General features: G+C 36.2%; 1 protein-coding gene across 5 annotated transcripts; it reads left to right on the forward strand.

Annotated features, from left to right (window-relative positions):
• Positions 1–344: 344 nt before the first annotated feature.
• On the forward strand, positions 345–19291 carry BCLAF1 (BCL2-associated transcription factor 1). Of its 5 annotated transcripts, none has more exons than XM_009874587.1 (13): positions 345–488; positions 1511–1584; positions 3548–3671; positions 4524–5429; positions 6922–7593; positions 7712–7881; positions 10504–10609; positions 11554–11638; positions 12286–12461; positions 13611–13791; positions 16704–16850; positions 18502–18711; positions 18846–19291. In XM_009874587.1, the coding sequence occupies exons 3-13, from the start codon at positions 3568–3570 to the stop codon at positions 18849–18851; spliced, it is 2763 nt and encodes a 920-aa protein (XP_009872889.1). In that variant the 5' UTR covers positions 345–488; positions 1511–1584; positions 3548–3567; the 3' UTR covers positions 18852–19291. The 5 variants fall into 5 exon arrangements, with proteins under 5 accessions (XP_009872889.1, XP_009872892.1, XP_009872890.1 ...); XM_009874590.1 differs by having other exon boundaries at positions 7447–7593; XM_009874588.1 differs by lacking the exon at positions 16704–16850.
• Positions 19292–22772: the final 3481 nt, after the last annotated feature.

The raw sequence follows: 22772 nt of genomic DNA on the forward strand, positions 1-22772 counted from the left end.
TACCTTTGCCAGTTGCTAGAAAAGATTCCTAAAGCTGTGAGGAAGTGATTGCCAGAGTTTGAGCTCTAGCAATTTAAGGACCTTTCTTCTCCCTAGAGGTATAAAGGTGAAGTGACTGTCTCGTTCTGTATGCCCAGGATCTAAAGCCTTTTCTAAATTAGGATTTTGAATTTCAGCTAACACCAGCAGATTGTTTTTAGAAGTCAGAAGTAGAAATTATTTAAATATTGATTTTAATCTTGAACTGAACTTAGAACTGTTTAGCTCAAGTTTTGTCTTACATTTTTTGTACTAGACTTCTGAATGCCTCAACCTTTGCTAGCTAATACCATCTCGCCTTTTGTCTAGACAAGATCTGAAATGGTCCGATACACTACTGTGCTCCTTCAGAGACTCATGCTTGCTGATGATGGGAAGTAAAAACTTAATCTTAAAAAAGCATATATTTTGTAGCAATTGGAAAAAATCTTGGTCACTACTAGTGAATGGTAAGTGGACTTTTGAAAGGAGTGTTTGTGAACACTAGTGTTACATTTCTTCTTTTAAATGAAGGAAAAAATTTGTGAACAAGTGTGAAAGTGTTATTTGGAAGCAGTAGATGTTTTATGACTTTGGCTTTAATGAATAAAATGCAGAATTTCTGGGAGAACCATCCTTGAATTGGGACAAAATTATGAATTGCTTGAGTGGAGTTGGAAAGTTTACCTAATGTTGAGTCAAACTACAAATGTATACATAGTCTGAAAGCTTTGAGGTAATTAAAAGCTGAGGCCAGTGAAAAGTTTGTGCTTTTGTGACTTGTTTCGTAATGACAATTATGCTTTGTTTATGTATACCTTTAAAAGAGGTGATTTTTGAAGATTCTGGTTATTTAGGTAAACTTACATATATATGCATTAAACCAAGAAGATATAAACAGAGTAATGCTTGTATAAATGTTGCAGAAGAAACCTAAAGATAAAGCTTTCATTGTTTCTTAAATCTGCATCCCAATTTTTTACTCTTTATATTTTTTTTTTAAAAAAAAGATAGCTCCAGATAAGTGCAAGGCTATGTTGAGCTCAAACTGGTCTAATAGTTCCAAGACTGTCCTTTTCGCCCCCTCCTGGCTGCATTCTGTTCCCTATAATCCAGCTTTGGCACTTGTTTGGTCTTTCATTAAGCCACTTTGATAACCTAGCAATAAGAAAGTGATTTCTGAGTGTCATGAGCCTGCTCACCAAAGGCCCCGAAAGGTGTCAGTGCTGTCGTGAAGGTGTTACGTAGCCCTGTAAACAAGGCTGAAGGACGAGTGATGGTATATGGGATTAGGATTTGCTCCTTGAGAGTGGCTGGTTCTTGAGCTGCTCCAGTCTTAACATGCACCTTCAAGTCCAAGAGTATATTTGCCATTTCTAATGTGTTGCCTTTTCATGATAAACAGGTTAATGTTTGAATCCGTCAGTAAAAGGTATTACCAGTCCTTTAGTAAAAGTTCATGTCTTTGACAATATCTTTTTCTGTTCTATAGGGATCAGTATTGCTGAAAGCACAAATAGAGAGTTTTGAAATAATTGCTTCATTGGCACCAACTAAGAGTTTGAGGTAAGATTGACTTAATTCTATTTTTAAATACTCTGATTGAACCAAACCATTTGAATTGAGAATTGATTTTCTTTTCTAAAGTTTACCCTTGCAATAAGAAATTACAATATATAAAACTTTCTGAAATAACTATCTCTCTTGTAAACATCCACTACCATACGTTATATACATAGAATGCAAATTTATAAATATTATTGTTGAATATAGGGAAAATCAAACAAATGTCCTTTGAAACTGAGATTTGGTTGTATTATAAACTTAATGTGCATTTGAAGTTTGGTCTGAAAAAATACTTGTAATAGCAAAAATACAGGTGGATTTTATTTTTATTTTTTTCTATCACTTGGAAAATTGGTATGCTTCGTATCTTACAGAGGTTTAAAAAGTAAATTTATGTTGCCATGAGTTGATCAGCATAAGAGATGATAAGCCATTTTTTTGTGAGTTTGAGTAGTGAATTAGAAACTATCTTCTGAGTATAGGTTATGTAAATTTGCTTTTTAATGGAAGGAGCCAATAAAAGACAACACTCAACATACTGTTCTTCTCCAAAGTAAATACTTTTTCTCTTAGTTAGATGGAAAGCTAGTTTAGGTTAAATTTTACCTTTTTTTTGCTGGGTTAGTTTCAGATGAGTTCACATCGCTTTGGAGCCATGCAAACTCTTGTGCTACTGTGGTGGGGAAAGTCATATGGGGCAGGAGGGATGAGCTGATAGGGGAAAAGTTGGCCTTTTGTCTTTTAGGTTCTCTAACACGTCAGAAATCTTTGAAATTTTCTTGTGTTGTTTAGTTGTGCTGAACTTGTATTTTCAGTACAATAATTTTAGGCTTTCATGCTTATTTGCAGTGCAAAAGCTGCATGTTTCTGTTTTCCATTCTTGTTTTAATTATTTTTTAACTATGATTATAGGTATTGAGCATACAAAGGCCGGAAAATATGTAGTTACTTGTTCACCGTTTGTATTCAAAGTGCCTAATGTGACCCCCCTTTTCTTTTTTTTTTAAGCTGGGCAGTTTCAAAAGAAAATGGTAATGGGTCAAAGCTTTTATTGATTAAATTGGGGATTTTTAGCCACTGATCTGAAAAGGAAGAGGTGTGTATTTTTTATGGTTAGCAGTAATTAATTCTAAATATTTACTGAGACTGTACATAAGAAGAAATGTTTTTTTTATAAATTTATTTTGCTCATTACTTTATAACGGGTTGTAGTTTCCATAGCTTAATTTCATCTGGAAAATGTTCAATTCTGTTGCAAGCCATATTATCCAACTAGTTGTTAAAATCCTTATGCTAGCCATGCATTTTACACATAGTTTAGAAAGCAAAGTTAACCTGTAAAGACTCGGAGTGGGCATATTGACTGGTGGAAAATCGGATCAGGGTGATTAGCTTTAGTACATGTGGTTAAGAGAAGTAATAGCCCAGGCTCAAACCAACGGCTGCTGGACAGAACACTTCAGAGCTTTTCCTTTGCTTATATAAAAGGTACATTGTAGGGGACTGTAAAGTCCTTTCAGAGAAGGATTGGTGCTTTGGAAATGCAAGGAAACTTAATTAAAACTCTTGTTATTTGTGTTATTTATAAAGTATCTTAAAATGTGTAGTTGTCCAGACTTAAAATATATCTTGCCTTAGTTCGCAAAATGTTTTTTTTCTGTTGGTTCCTCGTTCCTTCTACAGAATCAGTTTGCAATTAAATCTGGAAAACCTTTAGTGTTACACTTTATCTTTTCAGACAAACTGTGTACACTCTAGCAGTTCAAAATGTGGCTGAGCTTTTAACTTACTAATAAATGTTTTTTTATTGTCTTCAAAGTTATTCTGTTTAAGAAATACTATACCTCTTTCTAATATTCTTATTTTTAGCATATAAAAAATTTGCTCACTGATATGACTTACACGGACTCACTTTTTTTTTTTTTTTTCCTTTTCCCCTCTCTCGGCTTTTCCGTTTGGGAAGGAGTGTATTTACTGGGAAAAATGGGTCGATCTAACTCTAGATCACATTCTTCAAGATCGAAGTCCAGATCTCAGTCCAGCTCTAGGTCAAGATCCAGATCACACTCTAGAAAAAAGAGATACAGGTAAATTGATACCTTACTGCATGAAAAGTTGGTTTACTGTATTAGTTTTTGTCTGGAAGTTATTTTTCACTTGCATGGTGCTGTGGCAAAAGGGAGCCTGGGATCTTACTTCATTTTAGGCAGTAAGTAAATTCAGCTTTGAACGTAATTTCAGTTACTTTGAGCGTTCAATACTTGGCTGTTTTTTCACTTTTCCTGTATATCAAGATAATTTCAGAATGCTAATGATTTTTCTTGGTTTGTGGCTTTTTTTTTTTTTTCCCTCCTCCTTCTCCCGTTGTAAAACTTTCCCTGTGTTATCTTCTGTATTTCTCATGCAGCTTTTCAGATCTGGAGGAAACTTAAGGCTTCAGCAGATGAGCTTTGCTGTATCTTGTCTTCTCATTTGCCTCCAGCCTTTTGCTCGTTTTTCTTGCCAATGGACATTACCATCTTCAATACAAGAAGTGGCTGACTTGAATGTTTCCTGCCTGTCCACAGGCTGGCATGCTAAACAGGGGGTCATGTAACTTCATGTTCCAGGTTGTAAACTGTGGTGACTGAGGAACTCAATGCCACACTCCAGTGGTGATAATCTCTAATAAAATGGCAAGGCAGGCCACTGAGGCTGGTAATGTCTTAATTGGGATGCTGAAGTCTAAGTTTCGCAGTCATTAGGAGTATAGACATGATAATTATAACCCTTTGAGACAGGAGTAATGAATAAAGATAGATTATAGAAATTACTTTAAGACTGTTAGTCTACTTCCTTTACCATTATGTCTGCGTTTGAGAAATTTAGCATTTAACGTCAAGGCACTTTTTTTAAAATTCTCCGGTTGTCAAATGTTAATGTTTGCTTTTTAATTTTAGTTCTAGGTCTCGGTCAAGGACATATTCACGATCTCGCAGCAGGGATCGTGTTTATTCTAGAGATTATCGCAGAGATTACAGAAATAATAGAGGAATGAGACGTCCCTATGGTTACAGAGGAAGAGGTAGAGGGTATTATCAAGGAGGAGGTGGTAGATACCATCGTGGAGGTTATAGGCCTGTCTGGAACCGAAGACACTCCCGAAGCCCTAGGCGCGGCCGTTCACGTTCCAGAAGTCCAAAACGAAGGTCTGTGTCTTCCCAGAGGTCCCGGAGCAGATCTCGTCGATCTTACAGATCTTCCAGGTCCCCAAGGTCCTCTTCATCTCGTTCTTCATCCCCATACAGCAAATCCCCTGTCTCTTCCAAAAGACATGCGTCTCTGGAAAAGCAGGCAAAGAAAACTGAAGGGGCTCCTTTGCAAGACAGCCCCTTGAAAAATAAATCACAAGATGAACAGAAAGATACGTTTGAACATGACCCATCAGAGTCTCTTGACGATTTTAACAAATCATCAGCAGCTTCTGGCGACATTTGGCCTGGCCTTTCGGCATATGATAACAGTCCAAGGTCACCCCATAGTCCTTCTATTGCCACCCCACCTAGTCAGAGTTCATCTTGCTCTGATGCCCCTTTGCTTAGCACAGCTCACTCAGCAAAGGACACGCCTCAACATTCCCATTCCATTCAGCATAGTCCTGAGAGGTCTGGCTCTGGTTCTCTTGGAAATGGTTCTAGCCGGTATAGTCCTTCTCAGAATAGCCCATTGCATCACATCCCTTCGAGGAGAAGCCCTGCAAAGACAATCCCATCACAGAGTGCTCCCCGTGAGGAGGCTCGAGTGCGGTCATTTTACCCTGAGGGTGCTGAACAGGAAACTGCAAAAGGTGGAAAGTTTATGAAAAGGTAAGAATTAAATTGTGAGCTTAACGTTGCCTCTTAAAGTGCTATCTGCTACAGAGTTCTGACAAGATCATCATCGTGCCTTGGAAAACACAATATGAAATACAAATAAATACAAAATAAATATTACTAATTTTAGTGTGATTTAAATTGAGCTTGAAACACATATCTCTTTCTCCTGAGATGCTTCAAGTTTAAGTTAAGTAGTGGAGACAGGAGGGACCTGTATTCTTGAGGAAAAATCAGTTTGTGGTTTTCCTTTGCAGTGTATTTTCTTATATTCCATTTACTGTTAAGAATGATCTTAACTGGAATAGTGCAGCAGACTTGCTTGTTAGATAGTGAATTCTGGTCAGGTATTGTAAAATTTTAACAATTCGTGTAGATTGAAGTGCAAATCTTGTGGAAGTCTAAAAATGCAGATGCCGTACAATGATTTCTTTGTTAACATAAACAGCATAGATTGCTAATTGTGTGATACAATGTGACAACTTTGATGCCTTGACTTGCATTACTTATGAAAGAGAATAGGTCTTGGTATTCTTGGGACATAATTCTATTGATGTGAAGGACAGCATATTTAAGGTTCAATGTATCTTTTCCAAACAACGTGAAGTTGTTAAATTTGTTCGTAATTGTTTAACGTAGTAGCAATTTAAAAAAGTTTAAAAAATCTTCCTGACACTTGACTGTTCCTTTCTAATGTGACTTATACTTCAGGAGATTTCTTATAAAATGAATTACAGTGCACAGCTGTGACTGTGCTATATGAGCTAGTTTTGTAGACTTTTAAATTAATTTGCCCAGTCTGATTTATTGTGTAAAAATACACTGCTTAGAAAATAAAATGCAACTTTCCCTGCGTTAGACATATTGAAGTTGCTGAACGTAGTAGGATCTGTGTGAAAACAGCATATGGATAAGGCAGTGGCTGAAATTGTTAGTTGCTGTGTTTCTATGTTTAGGAGAGAAGCTTTCTAAAGATTCTGTGCTTGTACTCAATATAGGGAGTGCATTAAGCCTGTGTCAGATTTTTAAATTCTCTTAGAAATACTCAGGATCTTGAAAATCATTCACTCTCCCCCGCCTCAATGGTACTCCTTTAACATTTTCACTAGAAGTAGTATAAAAATGAATTGCAGTTTGCATTATCAAATTTCATGTGAATTTGATGGGAAAAATGACTGGTGTAAGAAAATGTGAAACTGGATTCTGATTTATGAAAGAACGAATGAACAAACGGTTACCTTTCCTTATAAAGTCAAAACGGAAGTTTCGAGGTGTTCTACAGACAGGCATATTCTTCAGATACCACCAGTAGTACATAATTGGCAGTGTGTGCAGTATCAGTGGTGTGCAAAGTGTGCATGCTAAAGTTGAATTGCTCGAAGGATTTTATTTTTTTCTTCTTGGTGTGGGATTGACACAAGAGGAATGCAAGTGAACTGGAATGAATGCAATCCAGAGTTACCAGTCTCTTCTTTGCTATCCACAGGTACACAGATGAAGAGTCTAGAGTATACCTGCTTGATAGGGGTAATACCAGGGAGAAGGAGGCCCAGAAGGAGAGAGGATCAGAAAAAGGGAGGACAGAGGGAGAAAGGGAATGGGAGGAACAGGAAACTTTAGATTTTTTCGTTGATAAAGAGACTGGGAAGGAAAAGTTTAATGACTCTGAAGGGGAGGACACAGAGGAGACAGAGGATTACAGACAGTTCAGAAAGTCTGTCCTGGCAGATCAGGGTAAAAATTTTCCTACTGCATCTCACCGGAATGCTGAGGAGGAAGGAACCAAATACAAATCTAAAATATCAATCAAGGGCAATAGAGAGAGCGATGGATTTAGAGATGAGAAAAGTTTTAAGCTTAAAGAGACTGGCTATGTAGTGGAAAGGCCTAGTGCAACAAAAGATAAGCACAAGGAAGAAGACAAGAGTTCTGAGAGACTAATGATGAAGAAAGAAACTCAGTCACCTGAGCAGGTAAAGTCTGAAAAGCTCAAAGAACTCTTTGATTACAGTCCCCCTCTACACAAGAATCTGGATGCGAGAGAAAAATCCACCTTCAGAGAGGAGAGCCCACTTAGGATCAAAATGATAGCCAGTGACTCCCATCGTCCTGAAGTTAAACTCAAAATGGCACCGGTACCTCTTGATGATTCCAATAGGTAAATTATTCTGCTTTACAGTGTGGTTCTCCACCTGCCTGCAGTGTCTTTTTTTTTTTATTTAAACTACTGGTTTCTTTTTGTGTGTCTTTTTTTTGTTGTTGTTGATGCATTTTAGACCTGCTTCCTTGACTAAAGACAGGCTGCTTGCTAGCACACTTGTCCATTCCGTCAAGAAGGAGCAAGAGTTCCGATCCATCTTTGACCACATTAAGTTGCCACAGGCCAGCAAAAGCACGTCAGAGTCATTTATTCAGCACATTGTGTCGTTGGTTCATCATGTCAAAGGTATGTATGCACTTTATCGTACCGAATATGCGACTGACAGCTTCGTTTAAGCCTGTTTGCTGTCTCTAGATTTCATCTTGCTTTTAGTGTTGATTTAGTCAGACTTTTCATCCCTTGAGATGTACAGAAAAATAAAAGCCACAGAAGCTAGTATAAAAATAGAGCCAAGCAGTGTAGAGCATAACAGCAGTTTCTGGATAAATTTTGAGCCTAAGTAGCTATAAAATTTGAATTTTATGGTGTAGTTCAAACATACTACATGGGTCAATCTTTAATTATTTAGCTTTATTTTAATGGCTTTAACATACAATCTTACGTTAAGTGGTGCAGTGTGGGTTGATAGATGTCTTTTGCATTGCAAATACAATGGCATTCCTTTTGGAGCACCCTAGAACTCATTTCCAGGTTCTTATTAGGTGTTTTTTTTTGTTTCAAAACAATAAGATTTAAGAAAATATATACTCTAAATGATACTAAAATACACTGATATTTCATTTTATTACTGTTTGACAGTATAGTAGTAGTATTTGACAGTATTGTAGTGCTGGAGCCAGGAATTTCACTTGCAGCAACTTGTCAGTGGCTAAATAAACCTCTCTTAAAAGAATTAAATACTAATTATTTTCAGATTTAACAGTAATGGCTGTTGCTTACTATAAACATGCAAAAGTCCCCAACCAACCAACAAAAAACCAAACCCAGACTGTGAAAGTAGATTTATTTCATTTAGGTCAAACGTCCTGCCAAAGTCTATGGAAAAATAGATAATTCCTTAAAATCCAGTGAGGATATTTGGAGAGTTCTCTAAACGTGATGTGTTTTTGTTGTTTTTCTCCATAACATTTACTTTATTTCACTGGACTGTTTTCTTGTTCTTATGTTTAATATATTGAGAAGGGGGAATGTGGAAATGCTAAATAAGGTGACCAATTTCAGTGTAGCTGTCTGTAAGCATTGTTTTTTAAGATGCTCTAGTTTATAAAGTTGCAGAGATTTGCGTGCTAGAAGTATATGTTAAGATTCCTTTGAAAGTCTTATTTTGTTGACAAAATTTGGATTACTAAGGCCAAATGATAGATTATGATAATATATTAGAATAAAAAAAATAAATCTTATTGGAGCAACTGTTTAGAGTATAATGAGTTGTTGTGAAAGTATCTGTTTTGTTTATATGTGAAGAGGTTTAAGGCTCAGTCTAATGAGACTTTCTGTAAGTTTTTGCTAATATGGTACATATGTAGGCTGTAGGTTAAATATTGTTCCTGAAACTCACCTGTTGATTGCAGAATAGACTGTTCTTCTGTAAACTTTTATTATGTTAAGCAAATACCTGCTGACTGTAACAGCCTATCTGTTCAAGTTACTAGAATATGTACAGTTGTGGTTATTTTTGAAAGCAGAATCTCTCTTTAAGTTTCAAATTTACTGTGGTCTGTGATCAGATTTTAGTAACTCTTTTGACAAATGGAAGTTATGTTCATTAATGGTGTGATGCGACCAGTCTGAACAGCTCTTTATTAATGTAGAGCTGAAAATGCCCAGTGATGTTTTCTTTTTCATTGTAACTAGGTCCTGGAATGTGTTTTGAAATGGCAAAATCCATGTTACAAAAGTAAAATAGCTGTTGAAAGATACAGATGCCAAACAGGCAAAGTTGAACCTTCTGTCTTCCTGGCAAAAATGGCATAAAAACAGAGTTGCTAGCTCAAATTCCTGTGTTTGATGGAATTATGATTGAGGCACTACCCTTGTAGTGGCCGTTTCAAGTTTTAATGGTTGGTTATGAGACAAATACTGGATGCCGGGCGGTAAGTTGATACAGATGTATGTTGACCTGTTAAGCAGATAGCTTGCTTCATATGTAACATTTCATAGCTCATGACTTCTATGTATTTCTATATTACATTTAAACACATTTGTTGAGCTGGTTTAAAACCTGAGTTTTGCTGTTGCTAATTTAACTGTCTCTGAAGGAGGGAGAGAACTTGTCAGAGAAGTTCTCAAGTTTGCCAAGGTGCCAGATGCTTAAATGAGTTTATTTTACATATAGGTGTGTTAATTGTCTTGGATCGTTTATCATCACAACGTCAGATCAAGAAATTGTATTCTTTTAAGAAATTACTTCTTAGGTCATTCATGTAGTTATTGAAGCATACATTACTTAAGTGTTAAGAATTAACTCTTACTTTAAGTTAAAGATGAGATGAACAGCAAAATGTACTTATTGCAAGTATTCATGACTCAGTAATTTCATATGGACAAAGTGTAAAATAATCATTATGTTCCTCCTTTCTCTGTCATTAGAGGAAAATGTCATTGAAAATGAACAAGTCAATCAGTAAATGATGAATTAGATGTAATAGAGTCATGGCATAGTTATAAGTAGACTTGCAGTGATGCTGTGCACTGTTGTTTGGGTTATGAAATGTGTAAAAATAGGGAAAATGCTACGTTTGCTTGTCATGATAGATTTTTTTTTTTTTTAAAAAAATTTTTTTTTTAAATACTTTTGTTTTTTGCCTGCTACTTGCCTTTCTGTCAGGAGTAAAATACTGTCAGGTGAATTAAACTAATGAAACAGTGTTTTGTGTTGTTTTGGTTTTTTTCTATTGTAACCAACAGAGCAATACTTCAAGTCACCTGGAATGACCCTAAATGAGAGATTCACTGCATATCAAAAAGCTACTGAAGAACACTGCACCCGGCAAAAGAGCCCAGAAATACATAGGTATATGTTAACTACATGCATAGATAATTTGTGTTTCAAGTATCATCTGCTAATATTGCTTTTGAGAAACCAAAATAATTTTGCTAGTCTCTATGGTGTAACTTGTTGATTTCTGTGTAAATACAAAGTCAAAAAAAACCCCCAAACCAAAACCCCCTTCTGTAAAAGAGAACTCACGTTAGCCAAGTCTGGTTTCATCTGTGATTTTGTAGCAGATGTCTTCTCTACCTCTGTATCTCATTTGGGATATATTTACTTTTCTCACATGCAGTGCTCAAATATTGAGGGGCACATATCTTGAAGATGAAAAGAAGCCCTGTACATGCATCTTTATTCTTCAGTGTGAAATGTTCCATCTCATACTTCTTTAGTTTTTGTGTGTGTTAATTTACAGCATTTTTTTGAAAGATATGGGAGCCTGAAAGGTAAGAAGGTAGGCATGCAGATGTAGTTTCTGATCATGTGCTGTAATTTTATGATGCAGTGTACTATATTTGTGTTGCATGTGAGGATGTGTCATGTCCATATTCCGTATCCAACTTTACAAGTTTTCTTAACTGCTAAGTGTTTTTGATTTTACAGCAAACTATCATAGTTTTGATGACTTCTTGGGGGAGGAGGGTTGTGAATTTTTAACTGGCTACATATACTGATCTTCTGAAATAACTCATTAAACATACTCTGTGTCTTCAATGCTGCACTTAAAATGTGAAGAATCAAACTGCTTATTTTCTATATTTGCGTTTTTAACATACTTCACACAGAACAGAAACAATTTTTTTTCATTTTTGGTCTGCTACTGTATTCAGAGGGTGGGCCTTTATATGCAGAAACTTTGTTTTACTGCAAAAATACTTTGTTTCTCTGTTTTCTCTTGGAAATGTATGCGGCCATTAATGGTTACAAACATGTATGGCAAGACACTGCTTTTATTTTACATTTAGGAGGATTGACATCTCTCCAAGTACCCTGAGGAAGCATACCCGTTTAGCAGGTGAAGAGAGAGTCTTTAAAGAAGAAAGTCAAAAAGTAGGTTCTAAAAAGTTAAAAGTCTAAAGTTAATTTATTATGTCTCCCTTTAAATCTGAATTTCAGCTTTGTGTTTGGGTGTAAAAGTAGATGAATCAGTACTTGAGTTTAGAGTTGTTTTTTTTCCCTTTGACTAAATTGTTACCGAGAAGCCGATGTGATTTTGTGATATTGATAGGCATATCAGGTCACGTCTTCTCCCACCCTTACTTTCTTCTTGGACATTTCTCTACCAGTTTTGTGGCTTTAAGCTACCCAAGGACAAAGAAGAGAAGGAGTGGGGCAGGGGAAGTATGGAGGTGGTCAGTGCAAAAGTGTTTGTGCTGTGTTGAAAACAATTCACCAGAATAAAAGAATACTTTAACATACTCCCAAATGATGTATTATCATCTGTCTACATCAAAAAATAAATATCCCATTGGCTTGATGGGAGTGCTGGTTTGAAACTGAAGTTCTTAGCTGTTCTTTTTTAGATTTAGCTATTGGATGTAAAGGACATTCACTTAAAATCAATTTGTATGCTGAAGGATTTGGGGAAAAATAGGTGAATTCTATCTCGTTTTTTTGGTAATAGATGCACAATTTGCCTTTTCTCTTCTGGATGTTTTATTTCAAAATTTTGTTCCAAAATATATATTTGTTTCCAGGGAGATAAAAAATTAAGGTGCGATTCTGCTGATCTTCGGCATGACATTGACCGACGTAGAAAAGAGCGAAGTAAAGAGCGAGGAGACTCAAAGGGTTCCAGGGAATCCAGTGGGTCAAGAAAGCAGGAGAAAACTCCAAAAGATTACAAGGATTACAAATCTTACAAAGATGACAGGTAGATATTTCAAGTCTCTATATAGGTTTTTAGCTTCTGATGAACCTTTTTGTAATTGTAAGCTTAATTGCTTTCAATTTTCAATGTATAATGGAACATTTAAATTTAAACAATTAAAATTATTTGTTTTACAGCAAATATGTATTATCTGTCTTTTACACGGCTTATGGTGGATGAGGACAAAAACTTTGGAATAGCAAGCTAACACTGAAAAAAAAAATGACAAATTAATCTGTCCTATTATCCAGGCTACATCAGGAGGTTGGACTTCAATGCAATACATTTCTATAAACAGTTTGTGTAAGAACTTTGGCTCGTTATGCTTGATTCCGCACTTTTTCAACTCATAACACCCAGAGTATGAGAATCTTACTTAGGTTTTAACATGGGTGAGAAGGGGAATATTTATTTTTGTCTAAAGCCAGTGGGCTGTTTTTAAGAAAGAAAAACAAGTTAGCATATCTCAGTGGATACTGTGTAGCAGTGGTAAGAGTTACTTCAGGTATGACCTTCCTTTGAGTAGAATATTAAAGTCTTGTAAATTGGGTCAAATTAGTGCCACTATGGGGTTACTAAAAGTCTTACTGTAGGATTTTTTTTCCCTGCTTTGTACTGGATATACAATGAATTTTTACTTACGCTTCCTGTTTCCCATTTACTTTCTGACTTTAGTATCCACGTTATCTTCCACTGGCTAAATCCGTACAGCCATCTACATAGGGAAGCCCGCACCGTATCTTCTCAACAGTGCGCAAACTGAACTGTGTAAAGTTACTGTAAAACATTGCTTTGAGAGTTTTCTTCCCTTCAGTTTCTGTTTTTCTGCCTCAGAAGAAAGGCAGACCTTAAAAGTAACAGAATCTCTGGATGGCATTCAAACCTAGAAAACCTGTATTTGCAGTTTGCAAACTGCCACTTTCCAACTCACTAGCAGTAATATACGTTTAGTGCTCTTAAATTTGTAAGAGGAGGCGGGAAAGTTGAACTTTACCTCACCTTAACATCTGAAATAATGTAACGTATATGTGACTACATAACCAGAAGGGGGATAGTTTTTCATAAGTTATAAAGAGACCCCTTTTAGTATAGCATGTTACAGACTATGTAGTACTTGTAAAATAGCACACAGTATATCTTTTTATTTTTCAGTAAACAAAAAAGAGATCAAGACCGTGCTAGGTCCTCTCCATCTTCCTCCCCATCTTCTTCCTCATCCAGTTCTCGAGAAGAAAAAGACTGCAAGAAGGAAAGAGATGAAGAATTCAAAACTCACCATGAACAGAAGGAGTACTCTGGTTTTGCAGGAGCCAATAGGCCAAGAGGCACCTTTGTAAGTTGCTCTCTTATTCTGCCCTCAGATTATGAACACCTCACCAATAGTAATAGCATAACAAATAAAACAGAGTGTTGCAGCGATTAATATTAAGCTAGATTTCTTTCATAGCAGTAATTTGAGTTCTTTTATGTGATACACTAAATCTGGACAGTCTTTTTTTGTTTCCAGCACTGCCCAGGAGTAGTTATTTGGTGTGTAAATGTGCATTCACATGTTATTAGAGACCCTAGCATAGAGAGGGGAAAAAACATTTCTTGCTTATACCTTGCTCTTCTGTAATTATGTGGTTTCCTAACAGGATCGGTAAAGATTAAAACTTGTGATCTGTTACATCTTTACTCCCTGCAGCTTCTGTTTCTCCCTGTCATTTTCAGTTTGTTTTTTCCTCCTTTGTGTGTGATGCCTGCAACTCCTTAAATAGAGAATGGCACATAACTAAAATATACATCAACCTTGAAACAGATGTACTGAGGAGAGGAGATGGTATACTTGTTATTTTTCAGTGTTTCTTTGGCCTGGATTAGCCACAGTGAGCATGAAAGCTCATTAATTTAGCTGTGGAATGTGTTTTAACATTGTGATTTGGAAAGTGACACATTGACCACTATGGTCTTCAAAAAAATCTTAAAGATAAAAATTCCTTGTTAATGTTATTACTGATACTTAATTGGGAAATCAAGAAACATGAGATAAGACTAGAATTCAAAAGATAAGGAACATATATCTAAACAAAACACACACACACAAAAAGTTGATTTTCTGGTGGGGAAAAAATCTGTTGAATAGATTTACGTAATGGGTAGGAGTAATTTCGTACTTTCTCAATAATTCCTTCATGTAACCTATAATTAATGCTAAATAATGCTAAAAGGCATTGTTTGGTATAAATGTACACTGAATTATTTAAAGTAGTTTAAAAGGATGCATGTGGGGTGTGCAACACTTGAGTTAAGGTTTGAATCTTCCATCTAAAAAGCAGCTACTTAGAAGAAGATTCAGAGTTCAAAATACCAAAGATTAAGAATGCATCATTTCCCCCTTTCTTGTTACTGTTTTTACGTATTTATACTAAGAAACATCCATGTGGCATAAATTTATAAATCCTTGGATGATGTAGGCATCAATTATGACAACATCAGCACAGTTTCCAGCTATATAAGCTAGTGGCTCCAAGTTAAGTAGAGCTCAAAACCCCCTTTACCCTCAAGTAAAATAATTTATAGAAATCTGATAATTGGTGGAAGCCTTATTGTTCAAAGTGTACGTATCGTGAGATAGATGCTGCTTTACATGAAACTTAGGTAGATGTGAATTGGAAATTTAATAGACTTCTACTAACTTAACTGCTGGTGACTGACTGCCAGTTCTGACTGTGAAATAAGAACTGGTTAATGTTCCCTGACGCCATATGCGAACAAACTGTGTTTGAACAGGGGAATCTAAATAGGCCAACCTATTGACTCCAATATTTTCTTTGGGGATACAGCTTGGATAGTACTGAAACATACAGATGGGCTAGTGTAGGAATATCTTTGCAATTCAGGCCAACAGTGGCTGCATTCCAGTAAATACTGATTTGCTTTTCGAGTAAATTAAATGTTTGGGTTGTGAATCTGCCGGAAAGCAGGAAGCTTTGATACACTAGTTGCTGGATAGGGGAGAATTTAATGTAAGCTTAGCTGTCAGTTTCATGTTAAGTCAGTGATGATTTTTCAGTAATGCTTGCTTATAGACCGTAATGTTTAATTCTAGGCTTCTTGTGCATAAACATCATGAATAGTTTTGAATTAGGAACACAGAAATAAGGTTAAGTACAATCTTTTAATGACACTGTCGTTAGTGTCCAGCCCCTGAAGAACTCTTGTGTGTAATAGATCAGTTTCAAAGGAGTTTTCTCTTTCTATAGAAAATGTACTCTGTCTGTTTTGTGATACCCCTCTTTCAGAATAGTTAATTATGTCTTTTTGGTGTATGTTTATGGAACATATTTACTTTTAACAAATGAAATGAAATTCCAGTCACGTTTTTGTGTAGTTACTCTGAAGACCCGGTTGTGTTTTTAACTAGGCTGTTTATGGAAATTTTGTTCTGAAGTAACTGCAGGTTTTAGCAGGCTATCTTCCCAACCTGACCTTTTTTGCCCCTTGAGTGGAGGATATAAACTCTTGTTTAATATTTTCTACAGGCTAAAAATTTACATGCCGAGGAAATTGATTATGTTACTTAATGTATCCTGCATTCAGTATTTTCTTTATTGCTGTGAGACTTTGTAGCCTAACATTTTAAAATCCTGTTAGTGTCTTAAGTATTCTGTATGATGAACTATTTTTCATTTCAAGCATTGTTACTCTATAGAGTACCTACTGCTGATTTTTCTGAGTAAAGCATTTACTCACTTGAAATTTGATTTGGCCTAAAGTACATGTTTGGGTAACACAAAGAGATAAACTTATTTGAAAGCTGCTTTGTTTGTATGTGTTGCAGAGTCACTCTCATAACCAATAGGACTGACTCCATAAATGACCTTTCTTTTCCCCCTGACAGTTTTCTCCCTCTTTCAGTCTATTTTTTTTTCTCTTTGTTTTTGTCCATGAACAGCTTCAGAAGCTGCTTCTGACCTTTTGTTGCAACATGCTGGTTTATGAGCAGTCAAAGGAAATTTCTTTTTGGTGGTTGTAGGTGAATTTATGACAAGGACTCACATATGTTTCAATTAAATTTAATAGAATCATTATTTCAAAATGAATGTTTGAATATATTACTTAAGGTAATATGTGAATTTGAGAATGGTTTTATACATGCAGATACTGTAATTAAGCACAGAAAGAGCGTTTTCAGTAATAGAGAACTTGAACTCTACTTTGTGGTTTTATATACATGGATTAAATGACCTCTTGGTTAATCAGTTTCGAATTAGGGGCAGAGGAAGAGCCAGAGGAGTCTTTGCTGGAACAAATACTGGTCCCAGCAACTCAAATACTACTTTTCAGAAGAGACCGAAGGAAGAGGAATGGGATCCTGAATATACCCCAAAAAGCAAGAAATACTTCTTGGTGGGTGTGGAGAATTCGATACCTTATGCATGCTTTTTGTTTTTTGAAACTTTCTACAAGTGTAGAAGTAGCATGCATGTATGGACAGGGACTTTAGTTACGTAACTGTGAGGATACAGGGCTTGTAGTGCCTGGTTCTGCTTCTCTTCCGTCTCTCTGCAGCAGGCTGGCAATAACTGAGGCCTGACATGGAATTAATCTCCAAAATTTACATCAGTGAGTGGGGAAGAAGGCAGATTCAGTCTGAAATATTTTAAAGTAAAAAGATCTGTGCTGTGTTGTCCTGGATTTATATCTGTATGGGATTCAAGCTTTGTCTGAGATTTGTCTGGAAGTCTGCAAAAGTGGAAGATCAGGAAAAGCTAACAGCATTTGTGGATGTGTGTAGGCTGACTCTGTGATGACCTGCCCTTCTGCTCATACTTTAGTAGTGTGATAGTCATAAGAAAATCACCTTAGTTTTGATGCCTTTCTCCCATCTGGATTATGAAAGGAAGACTCTTTAAGTAACCACCCAGTAAGTGGTCTGTAGTGTAGTATAGTGAATACGTGGCCTCTGTTCCAGTTGATTTTCTTAACAGCGCAAACTTTCGTTTCCTCGTTGAAAAAATGTTAGACCTTCTCCCATGGCAGTATAGTTTGTAACATATGTTAACAGGTAATCCTAAAAATAATGTAATCACAATTTGGGTGTTTGCACAAGGAGTTCTCCTCTGTCTCCCCACACATAAATAAACTTCTAATCTATAAACGTAGAAAGATATGTGATAATATATTCATTAAGAAATTCTTTGATAGCTACTTTTCTCATATACTAAAACATTTTTTATTTTTTAAAGAAAAAAAGCCATTCTGGCTGTTTTTATAATAAATATTTTTAATAAACTAGTTTATACAGGTGTAATATCTGTTTAACAGTTCAGATTTCTTTCCAAATCACAAGTGAAAAAAGCAGAAGTTGAAGCAAGTGTACCTCACTCTTCTAAATATAAGCCATTTTTATAGTAAATAATTGTCTCTAGTGGGCATGCAGTGCACAGAATTATTGTCAGAAGACTTACTAAACCATGTAAGGCTATATTTGGTAGAAAGATAGCAAACTTTAAGCTTATTAAACTTGACTATTGTTTGTTAGTGTCACTGTTAGTTAAACAAGTTAAACCTCATTTGCCTTACACTGTGCAGATGAAGCAGGGTTTCTGAAAACTGCCTTCAATTACCATATCTTAATAAATATAAAGAACATTATTTCTGTATTTAAATAAATAAATAAACCCTAGCACATTCCTAGAGCTTCTAGTTTTAAAACCACAGATATCTTTTTTGTCTCAAAACTGTAGTGAATAATTCTTTTTTTTGAGTGAAGACGAGTGACAGATGACTGTCTTGTTACTCACAAACATTTGAGTAGACCCACAGCTAACACTGGCTCTTAAGACAATTTTATTACTGTATTTTTAGTTACAGCATCATGAATTGTAAGAGTATGCTTCATAATGCATTCAATAAATCATGATCTGAACTGTTAGAAAGTTTTTATTGTAAATTTTTTTTTCATATGTATAGTATAACTTTGATACCGAGTAGTACCATTTAAGGGGTACATTTAACAGGTGTTTCTAACCTTTTTCTTCATCTGGTATTATTTTAGCATGATGACAGAGATGATGGTGTGGATTATTGGGCCAAAAGAGGAAGAGGCCGTGGTACTTTCCAGCGTGGCAGAGGGCGTTTTAACTTCAAAAAGTCAGGCAGCAGTCCGAAGTGGACACATGACAAATATCAAGGGGATGGGATTGTGGAAGATGAAGAAGAAACGATTGAGAATAATGAAGAAAAGGACAGACGCAAAGAGGAGAAGGTAAACAGTTCAGTGAGTTGCGGATTAGCCAATTTTTCTTGCAGTGTCTCAAGTAAATGTGTGGGGATCACTTTAAAAGGTTTTAGGGTTTGGTTATTAACAAGTTTACAAGACTGTTTTCTTTCTTTCCACAGGAATAACCCTGGAAGACAGTTGTCGCTGAAAGAGCAGCTCTTGCACCATCCACACATTTTTAATATGTTTTTTGTTGTTAAATGAATGTAAGCATTTTACTTAAATTTTACTGTTGGAAAGTAGTTTAGAGGGATTGTTTTTGTTTTAAGCCTTTAGAAAAAAATCTTGATATAGTAAACTATGTTAATGATCGTACAGGTAGAAAGTAAAATATTTGTAACAACTTTTAAGAAATTTTACTGTTTGTTATATGCAGCGTAATTCTGCTTTGTCCAAATATATGGTCAAGTACAACTCTTCAAGTTTTGATTCTCCCCTATGTCTGTGTTTTATTCTGAAGTAAACTTACAGCTCTGCACACCTGAAATCTTGGAGCGGCATTTTTTGTAAACTGATTACTCCTTTTGTGTTGCCTTTTTATAAGAAGTGTATTTAAGAGTAATTATCGAGTCGTAGCAAAGTACAAACAGTTTTGCAAAATGCTGGCTATATGTTACTTCGTGAGAATCACATTTACATAGTGTGTCAGTGATAAACCTGGATTCTTATCCCACCTTGCTGGAGAGTAGAGCAATAATTTTATCTTTCAGAGTGAGATTGTCACTCTTTTTAGTAGCCTAAGTAATACATACATGTACAGATAATACAGTAAGGTTCAAATGTATTATTTCCCTTCTGGAATATGAGTTTGACTGACCTATTTCCAAGTCATTGCTTCTAGAAGCTGTTAAACATCTGAAAAGTGGAGTTCCCTCCCCCATCTCTGTAGTTGTTGAACTATCTACAACTAGCTTAATTCCTGTAGCTTGTGTCCAGAACAGATCAGTCATGTATTGTGGTTATCTAGTGATTCGCTTTATCATTAAAACGTGCTTTTCTTGTCAGGGTAAACTCAGTACAATTTTTAAGGTTTTATAAACTTAGGGTTTAAACTCACTGCAAGGAAAGTGTGCTGTCTATAAAGTATGAAGTACAAGTGACATTTTCAAGGCCACTAAGGATTATAATTTCAGCTTTCTGCTGATAGCTTAATCATCAACAGAGCACTTAAGAACTTGGTGGTGGCAGTATTGGTCTAGTTCCTCTTACCAATTTTTGTTCATTTTGTTCAAACTGCCTTTTTAATTTCTTTACTGAAGAAGACTTGCATTTCCAGATATGTAATAGGGCGAGAGTAAATCTTCTGTCACATTTACACCCGTAAGTGAAATGGGAGGGGACGGGGAAGGGCAGAGGGAGAGGAGAAACAAAACAAAAAAACCCATCACAAAAATAAGTGAAAAAATATGTTAAACGTCAGTCAGCTTTACCAAACATTTCTATAAAATATGAGTTTCTTACAGTGCTCTGGAAGTACCTTTCAATAATACTCCATAGAATGTGTAAATGTGAAGTTAAGGTAGGAAAATATGTGAGAAATGAGTCCTGGTTTCTTTGACCCTGATTTCTCAATAGTTATAGTATTGTTGTACCTAAAGTGCAGAACTTAGTCTATAGTTTTGTTGTTTTTTTTTAACAAAAACAACAACCCTCCCCAAACTTCATGGTTTAAGTTCAGTGGTAGGTACTCTTTTAACCTACAGAATGTTAAGGATGACAGTAACATACATACTTGAGTTACCAGAACAAGGATGTTCTGATACAAGACTACTACTTAGGGGTTCTTTCTCAGAATGGTGTAGTTATAGTAAATATTAATGTTATATGGATTTTAAAGTGTAGTTGTGCTTAGTTTGCCCCTTGGAATGGCATACTGTCTTTTTAAAAATGGAGGGGGGAAGAAAAGGAAAGACTTTGGTAGAGGTATTTTTTTAACTCATAGAATCATAAAATGTTTTGAGTTGAAGGGAACTTTGAGCAGGGACATCTTTAACTAGATCAAGTTGCTCAGAACCTCATCAAGCCTGACCTTGAACGTCTCCAGGGATGGAGCCTCCACCACCTCTTTGGGCAACCTGTTCAAGTGTTTCACCACCCTCATAGTAAAAAATTTCTTCCTTATATCTAAGTCTAAGTCTTACCATCTTGTAGTTCAAACCGTTACCCTTTTTTCTGTCACAGCAGATCCTGCTAAAAAGATTGTCCCCGTCTTTCTTACAGGCCCCCTTTACTAAGTATTGAAAGACCACAATACAGTCACCTCAAATCCTTGTCTTAGCCAGGCTGAACAACCCCAACTCTCAGGTTTGGTGGTTTTTTTCATAGCAGAGGTGTTCAGTCCTCTGATCATGTTTGTGATTCTCCTCTGGACCTGCTTCAAGAGGTTCTTGTCTCTCTTGTGCTGAAGTATAAATACATGTGTAATCTATGCTCTGTTACCGACTTTGCTCTCAGGGAGCAGTTAACCATCTGTCCTTCCCAAATTAAACACTAGGAGGCAGAAGTCACTAATCCTGAGTGCAGCTGGAAGGGAAACTTTTGGCTGGCACTAGTTTGCCGGCATCTGTGTAGAAAGGGAAATAGGAATAATGCTTAACCTCTGGCAGCAGTTACTAAAGTAAGTTAAGTAAGTTTTAGGAAGTTTAAGCCAACTATATTGTTGTTGTGAGATCTGCTTTTATATGTACAGTGCATCTTTTAGTAGCTGTTTGAAATGTAAAACTGATTTTTCCTTGGATTTGTTGACAAAGCTCACAAAGACTTTTTGAATATTAAATCAGGCTAAGAAGAGAAACAAAACAAACTTTGCAGCAGGAACAAAGTCTGAAACTAACCAGTAGGACCAAGATATACTTGAACTGTTGTAACTGTAGAATATGTAATCTGTATCATTAGCTCAAGTCGAACCTGCGTTCTTGTGGTCTGTGTGTTCTAAGGAACACATATCCTACATGATGAGACATATTTAAATGTTTCGCTTCAGTTGGATGTCCAAGGAAAGCTGGTAGAGATTGCTTTGATAATAGCATCTGGTCCTGCAGACCTGTCTGTAGGCTAGATCATAAAAATGCTTTTTTGGTGAACCTTAGTATCAGTGCAGTTTATCAGAAATACCTTTTATTGATTACAGAACACATAGCAACAACCATAATTTTAAAACTGCCTGAATTATGATGACCTAATTGAAGATGCAAGTTGCAGTATAGCAGAGATCTGTAAGAAACAATGTGGGAGTGGTCAAAAACTAATGTTTCAGCACTTTATTAGTCCTTCAACAAGTGCATTTTCAGTCGTGATAAGAAAAAACGTGTTCTGAGGTTTTCATTTGGTGCTACTGAAGTAGTTGTATGACTGTTGTGAATGGAAGCTCAATGCATTTTGCATTTTTCTGTTTAGAAGGTAAACACCTTCATTGATGGATCTGCAGGAAAAAAAATCTGAGCATTTTACTGGTATAAAATGTTTAGCTACATCTTGAGTTCAATAATTTATTCTGACTCATTGCTTTTCAGCAAGGAAGCAGTTTATGAATTCACTTTGTCTCTGCATGGTGTACTTAGGAAGTTTTCCAGGCCATTAATTTCGCTAGGGAAACAAACAAAAAAAATGAACAAAAATTCCTCCCAAAGCCAGAATCCAGTAGCTGTACTGTTTGCCTAGACTCTGTGTGCTCATTTAGTTTTGTGGTTTGGAATTAAAACTTCCATCCTCTTACTTCCCAGGAGTAGACAGCAGCATCACTGTATCAGTGGGCAGCTACATACGATTAAAGCTTTCCTGCCTTAGTTGTGCCGTGCTGGTGCTTCAGATGAAAAGCTGTTAGCTGGCTGTGATTTACACCCACAGGTGAGGGCTGCAGCATTAAGTCTGAAGCCCCGTGTCACTTCTTGTTTCTTAAAGTTGGCCTTTCACAAAATCCTCTTGCTAACTAAGGAGATCCTGCAGGTCCTGCCTGCACTGCTCAGAGCTGTACTCGCTGACCTGGAGTATTTCTGAGTTCCCGGCTGGCACCTCAGGTTCCAAAGCAGGTTGCTGTGGATAGTGGT

The sequence above is a fragment of the Apaloderma vittatum genome, unplaced genomic scaffold (assembly GCF_000703405.1).
Source record: "Apaloderma vittatum isolate BGI_N311 unplaced genomic scaffold, ASM70340v1 scaffold43768, whole genome shotgun sequence".
Taxonomy (NCBI): Eukaryota; Metazoa; Chordata; class Aves; order Trogoniformes; family Trogonidae; genus Apaloderma; species Apaloderma vittatum.